At 41.9% G+C, this 23,799-nt stretch overlaps 1 protein-coding gene across 16 annotated transcripts in view; it reads right to left on the bottom strand.

Annotated features, from left to right (window-relative positions):
* RBFOX2 (RNA binding fox-1 homolog 2) overlaps positions 1–23,799 on the bottom strand; it is a 641,301-nt gene that overhangs the window by 129,559 nt on the left and 487,943 nt on the right. For 7 of the 16 annotated variants that reach the window (XM_077276185.1, XM_077276173.1, XM_077276175.1 and 4 more), the window contains one exon: positions 9,570–9,609. The exons of 4 other annotated variants lie outside the window; for them this stretch is intronic. In XM_077276185.1, the coding sequence (XP_077132300.1) occupies positions 9,570–9,609 (40 nt within the window). Of the gene's footprint in view, positions 1–8,537; positions 8,581–9,569; positions 9,610–23,799 lie in introns of all 16 variants that reach the window. 5 more of the 16 variants (XM_077276184.1, XM_077276172.1, XM_077276174.1 and 2 more) reach the window with 1 other exon arrangement.

A 23,799-nucleotide genomic window follows, 5' to 3' on the forward strand; every position in this document is an offset into this window, starting at 1 on the left:
CTTCTCAAAAAATTAGCATATAGTGTTAAATTTCATTATTTACCATAATGTAATGATTACAATTAAACTTTCATATATTATAGATTCATTATCCACCAACTGAAATTTGTCAGGTCTTTTATTGTTTTAATACTGATGATTTTGGCATACAACTCCTGATAACCCAAAAAACCTGTCTCAATAAATTAGCATATCAAGAAAAGGTTCTCTAAACGACCTATTACCCTAATCTTCTGAATCAACTAATTAACTCTAAACACATGCAAAAGATACCTGAGGCTTTTAAAAACTCCCTGCCTGGTTCATTACTCAAAACCCCCATCATGGGTAAGACTAGCGACCTGATAGATGTCAAGAAGGCCATCATTGACACCCTCAAGCAAGAGGGTAAGACCCAAAAAGAAATTTTTCAACAAATAGGCTGTTCCCAGAGTGCTGTATCAAGGCACCTCAATGGTAAGTCTGTTGGAAGGAAACAATGTGGCAGAAAACGCTGTACAACGAGAAGAGGTGACCGGACCCTGAGGAAGATTGTGGAGAAGGACCGATTCCAGACCTTGGGGAACCTGAGGAAGCAGTGGACTGAGTCTGGTGTGGAAACATCCAGAGCCACCGTGCACAGGCGTGTGCAGGAAATGGGCTACAGGTGCCGCATTCCCCAGGTAAAGCCACTTAAAAGCAGCACTGGACTGTTGCTAAGTGGTCCCAAGTACTTTTTTCTGATGAAAGCAAATTTTGCATGTCATTCGGAAATCAAGGTGCCAGAGTCTGGAGGAAGACTGGGGAGAAGGAAATGCCAAAATGCCTGAAGTCCAGTGTCAAGTACCCACAGTCAGTGATGGTGTGGGGTGCCATGTCAGCTGCTGGTGTTGGTCCACTGTGTTTCATCAAGGGCAGGGTCAATGCAGCTAGCTATCAGGAGATTTTGGAGCACTTCATGCTTCCATCGGCTGAAATGCTTTATGGAGATGAAGATTTCATTTTTCAGCACGACCTGGCACCTGCTCACAGAGCCAAAACCACTGGTAAATGGTTTACTGACCATGGTATTACTGTGCTCAATTGGCCTGCCAACTCTCCTGACCTGAACCCCATAGAAAATCTGTGGGATATTGTGAAGAGAAAGTTGAGAGACGCAAGACCCAACACTCTGGATGAGCTTAAGGCCGCTATTGAAGCATCCTGGGCCTCCATAACATCTCAGCAGTGTCACAGGCTGATTGCCTCCATGCCACGCCGCATTGAAGCAGTCATTTCTGCCAAAGGATCCCCGACCAAGTATTGAGTGCATAACTGAACATTATTATTTGATGGTTTTTTTGTTTGTTATTAAAAAAAAACTTTTATTTGATTGGACGGGTGAAATATGCTAATTTATTGAGACAGGTTTTTTGGGTTATCAGGAGTTGTATGCCAAAATCATCAGTATTAAAACAATAAAAGACATGACAAATTTCAGTTGGTGGATAATGAATCTATAATATATGAAAGTTTAATTGTAATCATTACATTATGGTAAATAATGAAATTTAACACTATATGCTAATTTTTTGAGAAGGACAGATATAGATAGATATAGAGATAGATATAGAGATAGATATAGAGATAGATATAGAGATAGATATAGAGATAGATATAGAGATAGATATAGAGATAGATATAGATATAGAGATAGATATAGAGATAGAGATACACACACACATACATACATGCACACACACATACATATATGTACATACATACACACTAACACAATAAGTATCGTTTCTCCTTGCGGAGATTGACATGCTGAGAATACTGAGATGAGGAGACTTAAAAGGACTCTGTCACCTCAAATTGGCGAGATATTTAAATGACTTTTTAACTGTCCGATGGGCGGCATTTCATCTTCATTTATCCATCCCGTCCCTGTTGTTCGCAATATGTTAGTGAATTAGAGTACTTGTGCTCCAGAGTTGGCGCGTGCGCAATGCAATCTTCGGTCGCGCACGCGCAGTATGCTTTGCCCAACTGCAAAGTACTCTTAATTCACTAACATATTGCAGACAACAGGGACGGATGGGGTGGAGAAATGAAGATGAAACGCCGCCCATCAGACAGGTAAAAAGTCATTTAAATATCCCGCCAATTTGAGGTGACAGAGTCCCTTTAAAGCCTCAATGCTCCTCTGGGAAATATGCCAAACATGCAAATTGTCTCTGCAGAGAGGACGGGAACTAGAACTCTAGTGCCACCTATTGGAAGTAGCAATCCTACAAGTCAATGTTGACCCTTTAAAGAGCCTTGTCACATGACTTAGGATAATAGCCAAAATAGAATCTCAATTTGCAAAGTTGAGATTCTGGTTTGGCTATTTTCCCAAGTCATGTTACAAGGCCCGTTAAAGGATCAACATTGACTGGTAGGATTGCTACTCCCAAATAGGTGGCACTAGAATTCTAAGCACTCTTCCTCTCTGAAGAGAATTTGCATAATTATATATTATACACAATATATATATATACACACACACACACACACACACACACACACACATATATATACTTATATATATATACACACACACTGGAACAGGGGATTGTCAGATAAATTTGTGAGGTGATAAGCTGAGGGTTTGTGGAGCTGTCAGGACTGCGAGTGACTGCTCTACTGCCCAATCCGAGGCAGAGATGCAAGTATTGTGAATGACAGCTAAGGCTACGTTCACATTTGCGTTGTTGTGTGTTGCGTCGGCGACGCAACGCACAACGCATGCAAAATGCATGCAAAACGCATTGTTTTGTGACGCATGCGTCCTTTTTTTGCTTGATTTTGGACGCACAAAAAATGCAACTTGCTGTGTCCTCTGCACCCTGACGCGTGCGCCGCAGTGACGCATGCGTCACAAAACGCAAGTGCAACGCATGTCCATGCGCCTCCATGTTAAATATAGGGGCGCATGACGCATGCGTCGCCGCAGGGGCGCCCGACGTTGCGTCGCACAGCGCTAATGTGAACGTAGCCTAAGCCGTCCTGTCTGGCTGGGACTGTGGGATCTCCTCTAGGTATCATTCCTTCTGATTACAGGGCTATTTAGCACTCTGAAACCGGTCAGACCATTGCCAATTGTAGCTTTGCTCAACTGGTGTGTGTTTTTACTCTAGGCTTCGAGTAGTATTCGGATCTCCATTGTCAACCTTGGGATTTACATTTGACCATCCATTTGATTTACCCCTTTGTCTTGATACGCAAACTTTTTGATACTCTGACCTTGGATTGTTACCCGACTGCGCATGTCTTTTCCATTAATCTATGACAAGCCCAATTATACACTTCTTCCCCTGACATCACGCCCACTTCAATACAAAATAACCAAGGATTGTTTGTCTGCTATCTCCAACAATCTCTTCCCTCTAGCTGAAACTGAATCTCCCCAAAACTGAACTGAGTTTCCTCCTTCTACTAACCTAACTCTACCTGACATTTAAATTACCTTGGAGGTTTCAACCATAAATCCCAAGCAGCACGCCCACTCTGTCTTGTAGTTATATCCGACACTCAACTTTCCTTTATTCCCTATATCCGATCACTCACTCGCTCTTGTCGCCTGCATTTTAAACACATCTCCAAAACCTGACCTTTTCTCACCTTTCTAACTGCTAAAACTCTTACTGTCTCTTATTCACTCTTGTCTGGACTACTGCAATTCTTCTGATCAGTCTCCCTCTTACTAAACACTCTACTCTCCAATCCATCCTGAATGCGTCAGCCAGGGTCGTATTTTGGTCCAGCCGATTCACCGAAGCCTCCACCTTGTGCCATTCACTGCACTGGTTACCCATTCGCTACAAAATATACCAAAATATACTGTAAACTCATATCTCACCCACAAAGCCATCCACAGTTCTGAACGACCCTATATTTCCTCCCTCATCTCTATCCCTTGCCCTCCATGCTCCCTATAATATGAAACTGACCTAAGACTAACATCCTTCATAATTCGAACCTTGCAGCTCCGTCTCCAAGACTTCTCCTGTGCTGCAGCAGTTCTCTGGAATACACTACCCAACATGATCCGACTTATCTAGCCCCCATTTTTGTTAGTGTGCTTTAAAAACACATCTTTTTAAACAAGTCCATCACCTCAACTTACTAAACCAAGTCACTGTTTCCTCCTCCTAATGTACTCTCTCCTATTCATCTGTCTCCAAACCCTCCATATACATAACTGCACTCGATAAATGCATTGAAACACACTGACTGATGACCGGATCATGCAGCTTTATATGAAAATCGCTGTCACAATTGCTCTTTCTGAAATAACAAGCACTTTCATCTATTGTGTCCCCCCTATTTCCTTGTAGATAGTAAGCTTGCAATATTTAATTTATTGTCTGTGTATGTCCCTGCTTAATTGTAAAGTGCTGCGAAATATGTTGGAGCTATATAAAAGAAAATTATTATTTGTATTGACCCTGGACCTCTTGACTACGGAGCCTCAAAGTAAGTCACAATTAATAGAGACTTGTGTCACATAGGTTGGTCAAAAGAAATGTCATTTTAGGGCACGCATTAAACTGTGGATACTGGGAATTAACAAGATTGTCTGGGGTAGTGGATTCCAGGAAACTGGTGCAGCACAAGATAAGTACTGGACACTACACTGGGAGGTTCGGATTATAGAGTATGTAGTATTAGGTCATTAGCGGAATGGAGAGGACAGGTTGGGTAATAGAGATAAGCGAGGATCTAAGGCATTGCAGAAATGTGGAAAGCTTTGTGTGCATGGGTAATAAGTTTACATTGGACTCTGTAGCAGATGGGCAACCAGTGCAAAGACTGGCATATTGTGGCAACATCAGTGTAAAAATTGAACAGAAACATGTTTCGGGCTGCTGCATTCATGGAAGATTGGGCGGGAGAGTTGAGCAAGTGAGAGAATGATTAGTAAAGAGGTTCAGTAGTCTAGGGGAAGATGCAAAAACTAATACAGTTACTCTGATTCAGAATTAAAGGTAAGGAAAGGTTGAATTGTAGAAATGTTTTTGAGATGCAGGTGAAATGATCGGATATAGGGAGTGAAGGAAAGATCCGAGTCAAATATAACCCAAAGCCGGTGGGCTTAATTCTTGGGAGTCCTGGTAGAACAACACACTGATGGCAATTTTAGACAGAGTTTGTTAGCAGAGGTGTGAAACAAAACAATTTCAGTTTTTGATAGGGAGAGCACATGAAAATATATAAATCTCCAAACACATACACATGCTTATATATCACCATTAATTCCTCAGTACTTTACAGATATCATCACTGTCTCCATTGGCACTCAATCTAAATTCCCTATCAGGATGTTTTTAGAGTGTGGGAGGAAATCCAAACAAAATGAGAACATAAACGGTTTGCAGATATTGTCTTTGGGCCCCAGTGCTACAGCCACAATGCCCATCTTATAATATACAGACACTTCATTTATAGATTGGTGAAAATCTCACCTGGTGTTTAATTTTGAAAGCAAAATGCTCCATTATGAAATGAGTGCACATTCATTAAAACATACATGTTTAACTGATCTAAAAATATAGACCTCATTTACAATGTTAGAAAATGCAAATACTATTAACTAACAAATACCGTATTTTTCGGACATCAAGAGGCACTGTTTTCCTCCAAAAATGTGGAGGAAAATGAGTGGTGCATCTTCCAGTCCCGATGTAACTGCTGTGGATGGGTAAGGTGGGGGAGCGGCAGAACAGCCGGTCACAGGAGGCAGGAGCCGGCCGCTGCGGCTTGCTCCTGTGCCCACTGCTAAAGAGAAATGAATATTCACGGCTTTCCACGCCCATGGGAGTGGAGAGCAGTGAATATTCATATCTCTTAATAGCAGACACACTCTTAGCCGTAGCTGCTGGCTTCCTGCAGTTGCAAGCACTCGTGTGCCCGCTACTTAAAGGAATTAATATTCCCTGCTCTCCACTCCCATAGGCATGGAGGACACAGTGAATATTCATTGATCTTTAATAGTGGGCACAGTAGTAACAGCCGCCGGCTTCCACAATCTGCCGGGAGTTCATGCGCCCAACACTGTGCCCACTATTAAAGATCAGTGAATATTCACTGCTCCACATGCCCATAGTCCAAGAGTGGGGAGAAGCGAGTACTTCGGCAGCTGTACTCGTCATGCAGGTCTACAAGCAATCACCTCCATGCACTGCTTACAAGCATAAATCAGCTGCTAGAATATGAACAGGATGCTGCAATGGTGCCATGAATACACCAGGATAGGGATGAGGCCAAGCATACACCAGAATAGGGAAGAGGAGGCCATGCATACACCGGAATAGGGATGAGGAGGCCATGCATACACCAGAATAGGGATGAGAAGGTCATGCATACACCAGAATAGGATGAGGAGGCCATGCATACACCAGAATAGAGATGAGGAGGCCATGCATACACCAGGATACGAATGAGGAGGCCATGCATACACCAGGATAGGGATGAGGAGCCATGCATACACCAGGATAGGGATGAGGAGCCATGCATACACCAGGATAGGGATGTGGAGGCCATGCATACACCAGGATAGGGATGTGGAGGCCATGCATACACCAGGATAGGGATGTGGAGGCTATGCATAGATCAGGATGGGTATAAGGAGGCCATGCATACACCAGGATAGGGATGAGGAGTCCATGGATACACCAGGATGGGTATGAGGAGGCCATGCATACACCAGGATAGGGATGAGGAGCCATGCATACACCAGGATAGGGATGAGGAGGCCATGCATACACCAGAATAGGGATGAGGAGGCCATGCATACACCAGAATAGGGATGAGGAGGCCATGCATACACCAGGATACGAATGAGGAGGCCATGCATACACCAGGATACGAATGAGGAGGCCATGCATACACCAGGATAGGGATGAGGAGACCATGCATACACCAGGATAGGGAGGAGGAGCCATGCATACACCAGGATAGGGATGAGGAGCCATGCATACACCAGGATAGGGATGTGGAGGCCATGCATACACCAGGATACGAATGAGGAGGCCATGCATACACCAGGATACGAATGAGGAGGCCATGCATACACCAGGATACGAATGAGGAGGCCATGCATACACCAGGATAGGGATGAGGAGGCCATGCATACACCAGGATAGGGATGAGGAGGCCATGCATACACCAGGATAGGATGAGGAGGCCATGCATAGACCAGGATGGGTATGAGGAGGCCATGCATACACCAGGATAGGGATGAGGAGCCATGCATACACCAGGATAGGATGAGGAGGCCATGCATAGACCAGGATGGGTATGAGGAGGCCATGCATACAACAGGATAGGGATGAGGAGGCCATGAATAGACCAGGATGGGTATAAGGAGGCCATGCATACACCAGGATAGGGATGAGGAGCCATGCATACACCAGGATAGGGATGAGGAGGCCATGGATACTCCAGGATGGGTATGAGGAGGCCATGCATACACCAGGATAGGGATGAGGAGGCCATGCATAGACCAGGATGGGTATGAGGAGGCCATGCATACACCAGGATAGGGATGAGGAGGCCATGCATACACCAGGATAGGGATGAGGAGGCCATGCATAGACCAGGATGGGTATGAGGAGGCCATGCATACACCAGGATAGGGATGAGGAGGCCATGCATAGACCAGGATGGGTATGAGGAGGCCATGCATACACCAGGATAGAGATGAGGAGGCCATGCATAGACCAGGATGGGTATGAGGAGGCCATGCATACACCAGGATAGGGATGAGGGGGCCATGCATACACCAGGATAGGGATGAGGGGGCCATGCATAATAATAACACCAAGAAAAAAAGGCAGAGACGCTTACCTGCCCAGGCCTGGGCAGGTAAGCATCTCTACCTTTTTTTTCCTGGTGTTGTTTTACAGATATTTGGAGGATTCTCATGTCCTCTTTTTGTGGTTTTGGGGCCATGCATACCAGCATGGGGATGAGGGGGGCATGCATACCAGCATGGGGATGAGAGGACCATATATACATGGATTGGGGAGATATACAGTGGGTATGGAAAGCATTCAGACCCCTTTAAAATTTTTCATTGAAGCCATCTGGTAAATTAAAAAAAAATCATTTTCTTTCTCATTAATGTACACTCTGCACCCAAGAAAGCCAAGAAACATCTGACAAAATTGCCAATGTAATAATTAAGCATCAAAAGCAAGGCCTCACATCAGACCTAGAGCAGTCAACTCTGTAGCAACCTTGTGCAGACAAGACAATGCAATATGTCAGCGATTCATTCTATTTTGTGACTGATTGGAATAACCAATTTATCATGGTTCTAAAAGCCTACTTCAAATTCATAGCATGTCGATTTATTTCACAAATGAGTCTAAGCGTACCTTTTTTTCTGCTTATTATTTCAAAGGCTCTGTTCCCTTCTCCAACAAGGCATTAATTATGGGTTAGTAATTTAAATCTGGACTCACAGCAATCTGCACTCTGATTGGTTGGCAAAAAGGGGGAGAAAGGCCATGTGGGAGGGCGCCTACCTGAGGTAGTTTAGGGTTTAAGATTGGTTCCTGTAAGACTAGTCTATAACAGAACAAAAACAATATTGAAACCCTGACAAACAAATGATCCAAAATATGTGATAAGAGAAACACCTGTGGAAAGAAATGGATTAAAATGAAAATTAAAACCATGCCCTCTTCCCATTCACTCAATAGCCCACACACTCCCAGAGATTTGGAAGGAGCAAGCCAGCCTGTAGCATATACTAGATCGTAAATCCTAAGCATTTTAGGATTGACTGTAAAATAGGTTAAAACCCTCCACCTGCCAAGAAGACCTAGAAATGCAGAGAATTTGGGAAGGCTAGGAATGGAGGCAACTATGGAGAGAAGACCAGAGTATGGAAGGAGGGATTTGGCACACAAAAGCAAGGGAAATATAAAAGTGTATGAATGCGCAATAAAGAAAAAATTACACTTGTAGGAATGAGGAATCTTATTTTGATAACTTATTAAAATATACACTTTGTTTTTGCCTTTCAACCCCAGTTCTGAGCTACATTTCTGAAGTGACCCAGTAGGATGAATCAGGACAGCAGCACTTTGTAGGTAGCCTTGTTATGTTGGAGCCGGAGCATCTGAAGGTAGCGGGGAGGTGACCAACACCATTGCATGCAGTATTAAAACCCTCAAAACAAAACTAAAATATACTCATTGCCACCACAACAACAAACGTTGTATTTGTTTAAAGTCTACCATTCCAACGGCCAGAGCGGTGTGTAAGAACAGCATGCCTGCATTCCCAGACAACACTCCACTGATGTAACAACAAAGGGAAAGAAACACCATGAATACATGAGAAACTACACTAAAAGGTGGAAAAGGAACAATAATGCAAAATAAAACATGTCAAAAAAGGATGTAATATGGATGGGAATTAAGGCTGGCTTGCATGGGCACAGAGGAAAGGGGAAGTGGGAAGCAGGTTGGAATAATTTATCGATATCAATATATCTCAGGGTTTTTGAAAAATGTATCTGGTATTTTTAAAGTTCTTCGTTGCATACTTACATATAATTCAGTGCCATAAAATCCATCCTGATATAGCACACTATAGAATCACACCACGAAAGGGGGGTGGGACAAAAATGATAAGGAAAAAAAACAAAAAAACAAAAAAAACAAAACACATTCCGGTTATTAACAGCAGCTGCATGCAACATGCCATATAAATCATAAGCAGGCAAAAGATGTATGAATAACCCCTCCTATCCCACCTTGATCGTAATCAACAGCATCTCTGATGTGAACTGTACTTCATTACAGCTTTTTTTTTTGTACAAGAATGCACTGATAAAAATTCACCTTTTTGCATAATTTTACACATTTTCACAGACAAAATAGTTATTCACACACGAGCAACAGATTTTGTGTCGTAACCAAACAAGTACAATTTCTACTTGTAATCTTTTAGCTTATTGTATGAAGTTGGTCTAAAAAAAAAAATAGATAAAAAAAAAATACACCAAGTGCAATTCAAGAACATTTGTTACATGTTAAAGGGCCACTGTCACCCCCTCCAGCCGTTATAAACTAAAAGAGCCACCTTGTGCAGCAGTAATGCTGCATTCTAACAAGGTGGCTCTTTTAGTTTTAGGTGCATGTATTACCAAAATAAAGGGTTTTATATTTTCGCCAAAATACCTTTCTTTAGCCAGGGAGGCAGGTCCTCACCCCCCTGCTTGTAACGCCACATTGCCGTCACTCAAATGTTCAGGGGCGCCGGGCAACGCCCCCTCCGCGCTGTTTACCCATGAAATCCGGTGCCTGCGCTGTGCATCGCTGTTTGGTGCAGGCGCAGAGAGCTCTGGCCGTCTGACATCACAGCCAGGCTTGCAGACTGCGCCTGTTCGGCCGCCCTGCTTGTGAATCCCAGCCCCGCACTCTGCATAATGCATAACACACTGCGGGGCTGGGATTACCAAGGTGGGTGGCCGCACAGGCACAGTCTGCAAGCCTGGCTGTGACGTCAGAGGGCCAGAGCTCACTGCGCCTGCACCAAACAGCGATACACAGCGCAGGCGCCGGATTTCATGCGAAAACAGCGCGGAGGGGGCGGTGCCCGGCACCCCTGAACATTTGAGTGACGGCAGTGTGGCGTTACAAGCAGGGGGGTGAGGACCTGCCTCCCTGGCTAAAGAAAGGTATTTTGGAGAAAATATAAAACCCTTTATTTTGGTAATACATGCACCTAAAACTAAAAGAGCCACCTTGTTAGAATGCAGCATTACTGCTGCACAAGGTGGCTCTTTTAGTTTATAACGGCTGGAGGGGGTGACAGTGGCCCTTTAAGGCTACGTTCACATGCTGGGTTTTTGCAGCTTTTTTTGCGTTTTTTTTAAGCAAATTAAAAGCTGCTTTGAATAGCACCAGCAACCTCATGCACATTTGTTTCCTGACTGAATTAGAAAACTCCAGCATGTCACGGAGCGTTTTAGCGGCTTTTTCCACCCACAGAAAGCAATGAGAAAGTATAAACACACAGAAAAAAAAAAAAAAAAACAACTACCGTATGCATTATTGCTACATTTTTGGTGACTAAAACTGACTTCATTAAACATGCATTGCTGACAAAATGACAATCCGCATTAAAAAAAAAAGAAAAAAAAAGGAGTACAAAACGCAACGTGTGAACATCGCCTAAGAGTGAAAATCTGAACCCAAACCCTGACCTAAAAGTCCATCATAAGTCCATTTCTGTACACATACGACATGCTTTTGTAACAGTTTTGACGTCTGTGGGGCAAATTTTAAATGTTGTTCACCAAAGTGACGTGCTCCACGAGTGACATATCCAGGCTCTTGCAATTTACAGATAGAATTGTGTCCATTTAAGTGCAGATTAAGGCTTTGAGCATCTGCCGAAAAATGGTCTTTTAGGAGACTTTGGTTGGCTCGAAGGTTAGCAAAGGCTAGATGCAGAGTGGTGCAGCGTGTGAAAAACTCCTGATATACAATGATATCTATTTGTCAACACCTTTAAGTGGCCAAAAGTCTGCAGTCAGTCACTCTGCAACTTGAGACCTATGAATCCCCCCCCTCCCCCCCCCCTCAGTGTGCTGCGGGGATTCGCCAGTTTCTGAGCCAGGACCAGAGGGTAAAGGTACCGTTACACTAAACGACTTACCAACGATCACGACCAGCGATACGACCTGGCCGTGATCGTTGGTAAGTCGTTGTGTGGTCGCTGGGGAGCTGTCACACAGACAGCTCTCTCCAGCGACCAACGATCAGGGGAACGACTTCGACATCGTTGAAACGGTCTTCAACGATGCCGAAGTCCCCCTGCAGCACCCCGGTAACCATCGGGTTACTAAGTGCAGGGCCGCTCTTAGTAACCCGATATTTACCCTGGTTACAAGTGAACACATCGCTGGATCGGCGTCACACACGCCGATCCAGCGATGGACAGCGGGTGATCAGCGACGAAATAAAGTTCTGGACTTCTAGCTCCGACCAGCGATATCACAGCGGGATCCAGATCGCTGCTGCGTGTCAAACCCAACGAGATCGCTATCCAGGACGCTGCAACGTCACGGATCGTCGTCGTTCTCGCTGCAAAGTCGCTTAGTGTGAAGGTACCGTAAGTATGACTTATACATACTCCCGGACAGAGCCACGCCCACTGGATGGCCGCATTGCTGGTTGTGGCGCGGCCATGCTCCATACAAGCGTATTGAATACGGCTGCACCCACAAATCGGGCTCTAGCCGGGAGTATGTATAACGCATACATACCCTCTGGTCCTGGCTCAAAAACCGGTGAATTCCTGCACCACACAGTGCGTGCCCCGGGTGGCGAGGGATTCATAAGTTTGCAGACATACAGAGTTACTGCAGACTTATCTATTTGGACCAGACAACCCCTGTAATTAATGTGTTAGTTTGGCATATCTTGCACTATAAAATACAAGCTTCTCCTGCCCCCCTAAGGACATACCAGAAATGTATAGAACATGTGGGATCTCACCAGTGGGAGCTCAGCCTTTAAAATGCAACACTGATGCATGTCATTTTTGGTGGAGAGGTGGTCGGAAGAATTTCATTTGTATGACCACATCTCCACAAAAAGCAGCACACAATATGGTCCAGATTGAGTCAGATGTGGGGGTCCAGTCTCTACTATACATTTATGGCACATCCTTAAGCTATTTCATAAATGTACAAAGATAGGAATACCAGTTTAAACCAGAAATTTTCATTAAAGTAAATATGGCTTACTTAACAAAAAATTAGGTATGCAATGCTTTCCACTTCAGGGTTTTATGTGCTTTTTTAATTTTTCCTCTCCCTTCTCCTTCATGTTAGGTCATATCTTAATTGGATTTTGGAAAATCATGCTTTTTATTTTCTATAAAGGGGGCGTGGGGGTCATCTCAGCATGGGGCTCTTAGCGGTCTCATCTGTCTAATAAAATTTGAAAAAAAAAAGCCATCAGATTTTTTGGATTAAATGTTTATCAGTGTTGGATCAGTATGTCAGTTTTTTATTGCATACATGAAAATTGCACAAGCAGAAGGATAGCATCAAAGTGCTGGCCAATTTTTCACAGAACAATTGACTTGCATTGGTGCTTTGTGACTCGGATCAAAGATGGACATGTCTGCGTGTTCTAGTGTGGACTGCAGAGTCTGCAAAAATTCATGAAAAACACAAACCATATGTGAAAAACTGGTGTCTGAATGAGCTCTGACCAAAAGTCTCTGAATAATCAATTACATAGAATCTACATTACATACTTTTTCTACAAAGAAGGTGTAGGGTCAGCCACTCCTCTCAGTTACCAATGATAGCCAATTCTGTGACAGGAGCGGTCTAGTTAGTCCCACACAACAAATTACCCAGAGGTGTAAATGGACCCTGCTTAAGGGATGCAATAAAACAGGACTTATTAATTTTAATTAAAAGGCGGTCTATACTATTTAAAAATACATGCGTGATTCTGTATTTTTTTTAATATTTAACTAGATTCCTAAAGTTAGAGAACCTTGCCTCTTCAGCTAAATGTATTCAACACCTTATTGAAGCTATGCTACCCTACCTAAGCCATGGCTGCAGTCCATGGATTTTAGCACTATCCGGGTATATCTATATATCTCTTTTAAGATCAGCATTTTACAACCCCAGCCTCATAAGAAAGCCTGTCAAACTGCTTCTTCCCTTCTGAGCTCTGCACCGCGCCCAAACAGTAGCTTTCCCCCACATATGGGTGTATCTGCACACTCAGGAGAAATTGCACAGCAAATTGTGGGGTTTATTTTCTCATGTTACCCTTGTGAAAATTAAAAAAAAAAAAATTGGGTTTAAAGTAAATTTTTTGTGAAAAAAAAAAAAGAAAAAAAAGTAAAATGTTCATTTTTTTCCTTCCACATTGCATCAATTCCTGTGAAGCACGTAGAGAGCCAATTACACTTCTTCAATGTGGTTTTGAGTACCTTGAGGAAGGGGGGGGGGGGTGCAGTTTTTAGAATGGTTTAATTTTGGGGCATTTTGCCATATAGGCCCCCCAAAGTTACTTCATATGTGATGTGGTCTCAAAAAAAAAAAAAAAAAAAAAAAAAAAAAAAATTCTGTGAATTTTGTTGTAAAAATGAGAAATTGCTGAACAACTTTTAACCCTTCTAACTTACTAAAAAAAATTATGGTTAAAAAAAAAGATGCAGATGTAAAGTAGAGATGTGGTAAATGTTATTTATTAACTATTTTGTTTGACATAACTCTCTGGTTTAAGGGAATAAGAATTAACATTTTGAAAAATGCAAAGTTTTCACCAAATTTCCGATTTTTTTCTCAAAACCGCAAGTCATATTCATAGTTTTACCACCAGCATGAAGTGAAGTACAATATGTCTTGAGAAAACAAGTCTCAATCAGTGGATCCGTTGAAATATTCTGGAGTTGTTACCACAAAGTGACACCCATCAGAATTCTAAAATTTTGCCTGGTCATGAAGGTGAAAACAATATTGAGTGGGAAAAGGGGTTAATGGAACATAGGCAGATTGTGTCACAGTTAACAGCGGGGTACCACAGGGGTCAGTATTGGACCCTCTTCTATTTAACATTCATTAATGACCTTGCAGGGGACATAGTGTGGAATTATAGTATTTGCAGATAATAAACTCTGCAGGGTAATAAAATAGGAGGTGAACTTAATGTTACAGGACAATTTATGTCAGCTGGAGGGCAACAGATCTGGTGAATAGTATTACAATTATAGAAGGTCAGCACAAGTTCTGTTGTACACATTTAGCCAAGAGTGGTGTGTTCTGAAGTCTACACTGGAATCACTATTTATAGAAAGGTAACAGGGCGTTTGAACAAGCACATGACTCCAAAAGTGAAGATCTGAGAAACAGAGCCTGAAAGCCTGTTCAGTAGATCTGCTCTGAAAGTTAAAAGCTAGAGTTTATTTAATTCATAACAGCATCCATCTTCAGAAGTTGAAAAGGGGGAGAAAATCATTGGGTCAGAGAGAAGTGGCTGGGATGCTAAGAGTTAAAGTCTCCTTGAATGTTGCTAATGCACACTCAACCAGGGTCTTGAGGCCAATCACCATGGAAATGAACTGTACACTATAAAATATCAAAAACTCACTGCAGAAGAATGACAGCAGATCGAAAAAGCAAGTCAATAGCAAACGTACTTATTTTCACGCTAACAAAAATGTAAAGCAATTTAAGAACGCCCCTTCTGAGTCCTCTATTAACATTGGATAGGTGTCCTTGAATGAATGATCTCTCCTGACACCTCTGTCTTTAAGACATTGTCATTCTCCTGAGAAGCAATATATCCCAGTGAGAACAGAAAGAGCAATCAGCAGAAATCCAATGTGCTGGATTCTACATCTGGTGGGAAGAGTAGGTAGGCCCCCAAACACTGAGGCAATACCAACGATATTGATGGGAAAGGCCAACTTTAGCTTAATGTGTATGGGGACCTTTAGTTTAAGAAAGGTTACATCTGTGCTAGAATGATGCAGGTCCAAATCTTCATGTTGGTCTCCTGTTCCTTATTTATTGCAGAAGAATGAGAGAATATAAAATCTGTGACCCAACCACACTACAGTTAACCCAATAGGTGTGCAATAAAAAAGGCGACAAGGATGGCATTAAATAAGGAGTCTTAGAATTTAGAGCAATTTATTCGAGAAGAGATACAGAATTTAAAGAGGAGGTCATCTTCATGAGATCCGATCATTTCCTGTACACGGTGAGAGACAGATTACCCTCTAAGTGAGGTAAAATGTGCAGGATCCCAGATTGATGATGAAACTGGAAAGCCGGACAAATGACTTTACAGAGTCCTTGTTCGCTCCGACTGAATCCTGAAGGCTGCTGCTGATCATCAGCTGCCAAATGGCTGCATCAGTCACGAGACACAAAAATGTCAAGTGACAACAGGGGGACAATGCAGACATTGGAAAAAAAATATATATTTTGCATATTTTATGTGAGGCACTTTAAGTGTTAAAAATTGTTGTTCAGTAGTGGAAAATTCCTTTAATATATTTGCCATCACTAACCAGCTCATCAAAACTTAAGAGTGTAAAATCTGCATCTTTCCCCACACGAGGCAACATGTGATGTTAACTAGTGACTGTCAAGGAGTGACAGCGAGTGTACTCCTTGCTCGGGTTTTCCAGACCACGCTCAGGTGACCTCCGAGTATTTATGACTGCTGGCAGATTTCTTTTCCATGCGGTAACTGAATGATTTACAGCTACTAGCCAGGCTAAGTACATGTGGGGGTTGCCTGGTTGCTAAGGAATCCCCACATGTAATCAAGCTGGCTAACAGATGTAAATCATTCAACGGAGAAGAAAACTAAGGTAAATCTCCAAGGAGTATACTCGCTCATCACTAATGTTAACCAGTTAAGTCACTCTGACAACGAGATTTATCACGTGCTGGCATGGACCACATTGCGTCATTTCACGCTTTTAACAGCGGGCCTGTAACATGTCCGCAGGGCATTGATGGGTTGTCATAACAAGTGGGATCTGCTGATGACCCTTGTGCCTGTCATTATGATCCTCCAGTCTCGTGAATGGTGATGATGCACTAAAGCAAAAGCGATAGGACAATCGCAGCTTCGAGTCCTTTAAAAGGGACTATTGCATACAAGAAGTTTGAAAGTAAAAATTGAATATAATTATGTATATACATACACACACACACATTTGGTATGTGTTCAGATTAATTTTATATTTTGATCAAAAATTTCTGATCAGTAAACATCGTAATGAAAAAAGAAAACAGAACGGTGTTTCTTTTGGCCTCCACAACACTGTAATAAAATACAAAGAGAATCAAAACCTTGTATCTACTCCATAATTGTATAAGTAAAAATGTGAGCTCAGGGCACAAAAAACAGGCCATCACACAACCCCATATCCCGAAAAACAAAAACGCTACGGGTTCAGAAAATGGCGACAAAAATTTTTACACAAAATTTCAGATTTGTCCTTCACCACAAAAAAAACAAATGAAAAAACCTATACAGATTTGGTATTGGCGTACTCATACCGACGTGCAGAATCATATTGTCAGTTTTACCATATAGTGAATACTGTAAGAAAATAAATTGTGGAATTGCACTTTCACGACACTTGTATTATTTTTCCAGTACACTATGTGGTAAAATGAATGGGGTCATTCAAATGTAGAACTCATCAAGCCCTCAAATAGCTACACTGACGGGAAAAAAAGCAAGCTACGGTTCTTGAAAGAGAAGGGGAAAAAACGAAAGAAACATTTCCCTGGGGAGTGAAGAGGTTTATATAAAACATCAAGTCCAGAAAAACTAGGGGTGGCAGATAAAGAAATTAACTGCAGGACTTCTCCACTCCACAGAAAATGCGGTCAAAAATTAGATGGAAGAATAGGGGCCAAATTGGAGAGAAATACATTTCCTTACACAAATATACAACAAAAAGACATGGGATAGGGGCAGTCGTTAAAGCAATAAACTTTGCTCTGACTAAAAAATGTTATATGGAAAATGACCTCAACACTGCGACAGCTGAAGGCCACCTTAATTCCTTATAGGGAAGGAGTCGTCAGAAAGTTACCTGTTTAAAAGTCAGGAAGTGTTATATGTACAATATCACTCAAACATTTGGACACCTGTTCATGCAATAGTTTTCCAGGTTTTTGTCAATGGTTTTGACACTTTCAGTCTGAATCTGCATTGTGAAGATTCTAAGGAACACACATATAAATAAAGAGTAAAGTAACAAGTGTGAAACAAACCAGACAGTGCATTAAGCCTTGGCGTAAAAAAGCAAATCCTGCGAAGTCTGATGACAGCTTTATACACCCTTGCGTTCTCTACACAAGAAACATTGCTCTGGTTTAGGGACTTCAGTAAGATTTCTAGTGGGGCACATGCCACTCGTCAGACAGGCCTTATTCATTAAGAGACACATGCCTCATGAAAACACATCCGAATCAAACACACCTCCTCATAAAGGTCGGTGAGAAAAATCGACACTTCATGAATTAAGACAAACTTCCTATATTGCAGAAAATCCAAAAGTACATTAGCAACACTGAATAGAATCTGACTGTAAACCCACCCCGATACAAAAGGCCTTGCTGAAAACTCTTGAAAGGACAGTTCGTGGTCAATGAGAAAATTGCAAGCTTATTAATAAAGATCAAGATGTGAAGAAAAAAAAAAAGGGTAAAATGGAACCCTGCCAAAGCTTAAAGAAAAAAAATGGGGGAAGAGATTGAATGAAAAGTGGCGATCTTCTGTCAAACTGCTTACATGCTATTGATTGAAACATAAGGGGTTAATTGAGCCACTGCAAACTGTGATTGCATTCATTCCCAGCTGCAGTGTTTGAGCTATAAGCGAGGAGTAAGCAGTGTTGGACAGAGGGAGCCCTGAGACCATTATGCACTGCTTTTCACGTTCCTATGAAAGCGGACCTTCACATAATGCCCAATATTTAAGATCTGCAGATATGCTGAATAGCTTTTGTTTTTTCTGGTTGACCTAAAGTCTAAATGACAAAAATGCATGGAACCTCCTGGAGGCCCACCACAGCCTTCGTAACAGCCGGGGAGGTTATGGATGGATCTGTATTGCCTTTGAGCTCAGCTGCAGAATTCCCATTGACTGTGGGAGGATGCTTATCAAACACATCGTGATGACAACTTCAAAATGGAACCTCCTTTTTTAATGGGAGAGCTAAAAGGGAGTTTGTCAGCACAGGGTGACAGTTCTAGTAGAGGCACTGTATGCACCCTTGGCGTGGCCAAGTACACCTTCCCATTTGTATTACCTCCGTCTCTGCCTTTCATTGGCCCTATAAAGCCAGAGCTGTCAATCAAAGAAGAGGGGGAGGGGTGTAGGTAGTGGAAAAACAAGTGTGAAAGTGCACTTAAATATTTGGCAACACCAAGGGTGTACCAAGTGCAGGCACTTTTTTTTTTTTTTTTTTTTGGGGGGGGGGGCAATTATATAGGCTTCTGACATCTTCTTAAAGGGAGTCTGCCAGTACAGAATGATTGTTCACACAAAGATCTGAAGGCAAATAATGCACTAATAATAATATAGGTTCTATTAGTGTATACACACACACACATTCCATTGGTGTGTGATATTGTTTCGGTATATATTTTGTATGTTATGCGTTTGTCAGTGTATGACAATTTTAATGGGGATTTAAATAAAGTTCTTAATGTAATATATTAGGGGCCCATAGGATTCCCTACTGATAGAGACCTTGCAACTCGATTGTTTGTTTGTTTTTTTTTAATTCAAATTGGGTTCATAAATACAATTTTTGCCTTTAGATTAGAACATAAATACCAAACAGGCTAGAGGCGAAACCAGAGCCAAGAGATAACGGATCAAGGATCCTGCACTGTAATCTCTGCTGTTCAAGTGGAAGATGGTCAGAAGGCAAACAGGCTGTTGAATTTCTAGATCAGAGATTCTTCAAGAATCAAATGTGGAACGTGAGCTTGCTTGTTTTGATGAAGAAAACTAAATGTGTTCAAATCCAGATGATTACCATACAGCACAAAGCAGAAAACCAAAAGCAGGTGAATTTGAACAGTAGAGTTCACAAGAGATCTCGCCATCTCCAGAAAGCCTACTGTCGGATTCAGAAACCTAACTGAGGACTCTGTACTGGATTCTACAACACATTGACAGATGGAAAAACCAACACTTAAGATCAACAGCCTTTGAGCTCTTCTATTTTCAGAGAGACGAAGGCCTACAACACTTACGATACCATGAGAGAGCCAAGTAGGGTACCAAACAGCAGATAAGTGTTATATAGAAATCCGTGGGTTGGAGAGAGCTGACTGGGATGTTAAGATGGACAAAAGAAAGGCTGAAAAATGATCGCCAATCACCACTGGTAACTAAACTCTTGTGAGCCAGAAGGAGAGTGTGTCACAAGAAACAGCAGTCTCTGGTCTCTGCTTTCCCAGGTCCACAGTGTGTGTTTTCCCTTGACAAAAATGGAGTGGGGAGTGGCGCTTTTTTTTATCCTCTTTTGAACACATAAGCACACTATTGTAGCTGATCCCCACCTTAACTGTTGTTCTCTGGACATTGTTTATTTTAACATTTAAAAGGATTCTTCACAATTTATTCAGTATAACTGGGATGTTAAGAGTTAACTCTCCTCTCATAGTATAGCTGCAGTGCACTAAGGGCCAGGCTCCATGAAAACAACTGCTATACTATAAAAAGAAAAAAAAATCTCATTACAGGGCAACAGCAATAGATAGGAAAAAAGCAATTCAACTGCAAACTTGCTTATCTTCCTGCTGACAAATTAAAGTAATTTAATAACACCCCTTTAAGGCTGGGATTTCTGGGTCTCATAGCTAGCAAAGCACTTAAGAGCAAATCTCATTTTGGTTTGGATTCTAAAGTGATCGACTGCAGCTATCCCCGGAGAAATAGGGGAAACCGCCTCCAGGGGTTTCCCAGTGAAAGAATTAAAAATCATAGAGACCAAAATAAGTGTGATGGGGTGGGGGAGTATGGGAGGAAAAGGTTTAAAACAATTGTATATTTAACCCTTACTCTGTACTTTTTTAACAACCATACTCACTGTGGCACCCTAACCCTGACCCAGTCTTACACTTTTCTGCCACAAGGAGAGATTAAATTACCGTACTAAAATACATCTGTTAGATATACAGTGTGTATAACAATGCAACAACACTATACTATATGTACACCGGTATGTATGTATGTACGTACGTACAGTACAGACCAAAAGTTTGGACACACCTTCTCATTTAAAGATTTTTCTGTATTTTCATCACTATGAAAATTGTACATTCACACTGAAGGCATCAAAACTATGAATTAACATGTGAAATTATATACTTAACAAAAAAATGTGAAAGAACTGAAATTATGTCTTATATTCTAGGTTCTTCAAAGTAGCCACCTTTTTGTTTTGATGACTGCTTTGCACACTCTTGGCATTCTCTTGATGAGCTTCAAGAGATAGTCACCAGGAATGGTTTTCACTTCATAGGTGTGCACTGTCAAGTTTAATAAGTGGGATTTCTTGCCTTATAAATGGGGTTGGGACCATCAGTTGTGTTGTGCAAAAGTCTGGTGGATACACAGCTGATAGTCCTACTGAATAGACTGTTAGAATTTGTATTATGGCAAGAAAAAAGCAGCCAAGTAAAGAAAAATGAGTTGCCATCATTACTTTAAGAAATGAAGGTCAGTCAGTCCAAAAGATTGGGAAAACTTTGAAGTGTCCCCAAGTACAGTGGCAAAAACCATCAAGCGCTACAAAGAAACTGGTTCACATGAGGACAGCCACAAAAAAGGAAGACCAAGAGTCACCTCTGCTTCTGATGATAAGTTTATCCGAGTCACCAGCCTCAGAAATCGCAGGTTAACAGCAGCTCAGATTAGAGACCAGGTCAATGCCACACAGCGTTCTAACAGCAGACACATCTCTACAACAACTGTTAAGAGGAGACTGTGCAGCAGGCCTTCATGGTAAAATAGCTGCTAGGAAACCACTGCTAAGGACAGGCAACAAGCAAGAGACTTGTTTGGGCTAAAAAACACAAGGAATGGACATTAGACCCGTGGAAATCTGTGCTTTGGTCTGATGAGTCCAAATTTGAGATCTTTGGTTCCAACCACCGTGTCTTTGTGTGACGCAGAAAAGGTGAACGGATGGACTCTACATGCCTGGTTCCCACCGTAAAGCATGGAGGAGGTGTGATGTGTGGGGGTGCTTTGCTGGTGACACTGTTGGGGATTTATTCAAAATTGAAGGCATACTAAACCAGCACGGCTACCACAGCATCTTGCAGCGGCATGCTATTCCATCCAGTTTGCGTTTAGTTGGACCATTATTTATTTTTCAACAGGACAATGACCCCAAACACGCCTCCAGGCTGTGTAAGGGCTATTTGACCAAGAAGGAGAGTGATGGGGTGCTACGCCAGATGACCTGGCCTCCACAGTCACCAGACCTGAACCCAATCGAGATGGTTTGGGGTGAGCTGGACCGCAGAGTGAAAGCAAAAGGGCTAAAAAATGCTAAACATCTCTGGTAACTCCTTCAAGATTGTTGGAAGACCATTCCCGGTGAATACCTCTTGAAGCTCATCAAGAGAATGTCAAGAGTGTGCAAATCAGTTATCAAAGCAAAAGGTTGCTACTTTGAAGAACCTAGAACATAACAAAAAAAAGTGTGAAACAACTGAAATTATGTCTTAAGTATATAATTCCACATGTGTTAATTCAAAGTTTTGATGCCTTCAGTGTGAATGTACAATTATCATAGTCATGAAAATACAGAATAATCTTTAAATGAGAAGAGGTGTCCAAACTTTTGGTCTGTACTGTATGTATGTATGTATGTATGTATGTATGTATATTTATATATATATTATATTATATACACATACACACGTGTTTTAAAAAATATATTTATCATTTAAAAACTTTTCATGGCAAAGTTGTGGAATGTATAATAATCCTCGACCACAGAAACTTGAACTGCCATTATACCTATCCAAAGGTGGTGTCCAAAAGGACCCTCCAAACTACAGACCACTGGGTTTCATAACCCTTCGCTCGCTGGTAAAGAGCACTAGCTGTTTCTAATTGGCCCATATGGAGCGACACCGCAGGTTGTCCAGGAAGGAGGGTAGGTGGATTGTTATGGACTGAGGAAGAGGGAATTTAACATACAGATTTTGTATTTGGCATCTTAGATATACAGCAGCAAGTTTGTTCTTGACAGATTAGAATACACCGTACAAAGAATAGCGCCTAGCAGCATTTTATCTATCCTAAATTGCATGTATAAACCTATATATACATACACATGTATAACGCATGCTAGGAAAAATGGACTTTAACCGGATCAGTCGCCAATTTACCATAGGGAGAAATGGGGGGAGAAATAAGTGGGAAGAACAATTTGTGGAACCCACAAAACACGACCATAGATCCAATATAAAAAGATTTTAATGAACATGAAATTCAGGATACAGACAACGTGGGGAACATGTGTGACCACGAACAAAAAGTGCAACGTGCAAAAAATAGCGCTGTGACCTGGACACACCACATATAGCTGTACTACGGTATTATACTCTGCTCAAAAAGTGGTATAAGGCATAGATCATATTACTACCAATATATTATACACACCAAGTGTTTTGCCATAATGAATAATATTACGGTGCCCAAATCACCAGAATTCATACATATGGTATAATAAGCCCCATCTCTATCAATCAAATTTGCACAATGTGCCTAGTTAAATCACATGGCTCATAACCTATAATGCTGGTGCACATGGCGCTGAAGCAAATGAGCTGCCACATGCAATGAAAAACTGTATATTACCTTAGGGAGCAGCGGCACAGTGTGTGGGCGTCCAAGGCGGCGCGATTCCTTTGGGATCGCGCCGCCCTGGACGCCCACACACGGTGCCATTCCTTTGGGATTGCGCTGCCCTGGACGCCCACACACTGTGCCGCTGCTCCCTAAGATAATATACAGTTATTCATTGCATGTGGCAGCTCATTTGCTTCAGCGCCATGTGCACCAGCATTATAGGTTATGAGCCATGTGATTTAACTAGGCACATTGTGCAAATTTGATTGATAGAGATGGGGCTTATTATACCATATGTATGAATTCTGGTGATTTAGGCACCGTAATATTATTCATTATGGCAAAACACTTGGTGTGTATAATATATTGGTAGTAA

The sequence above is a fragment of the Ranitomeya variabilis genome, chromosome 8 (genome assembly GCF_051348905.1).
Source record: "Ranitomeya variabilis isolate aRanVar5 chromosome 8, aRanVar5.hap1, whole genome shotgun sequence".
Classification (NCBI taxonomy): Eukaryota; Metazoa; Chordata; class Amphibia; order Anura; family Dendrobatidae; genus Ranitomeya; species Ranitomeya variabilis.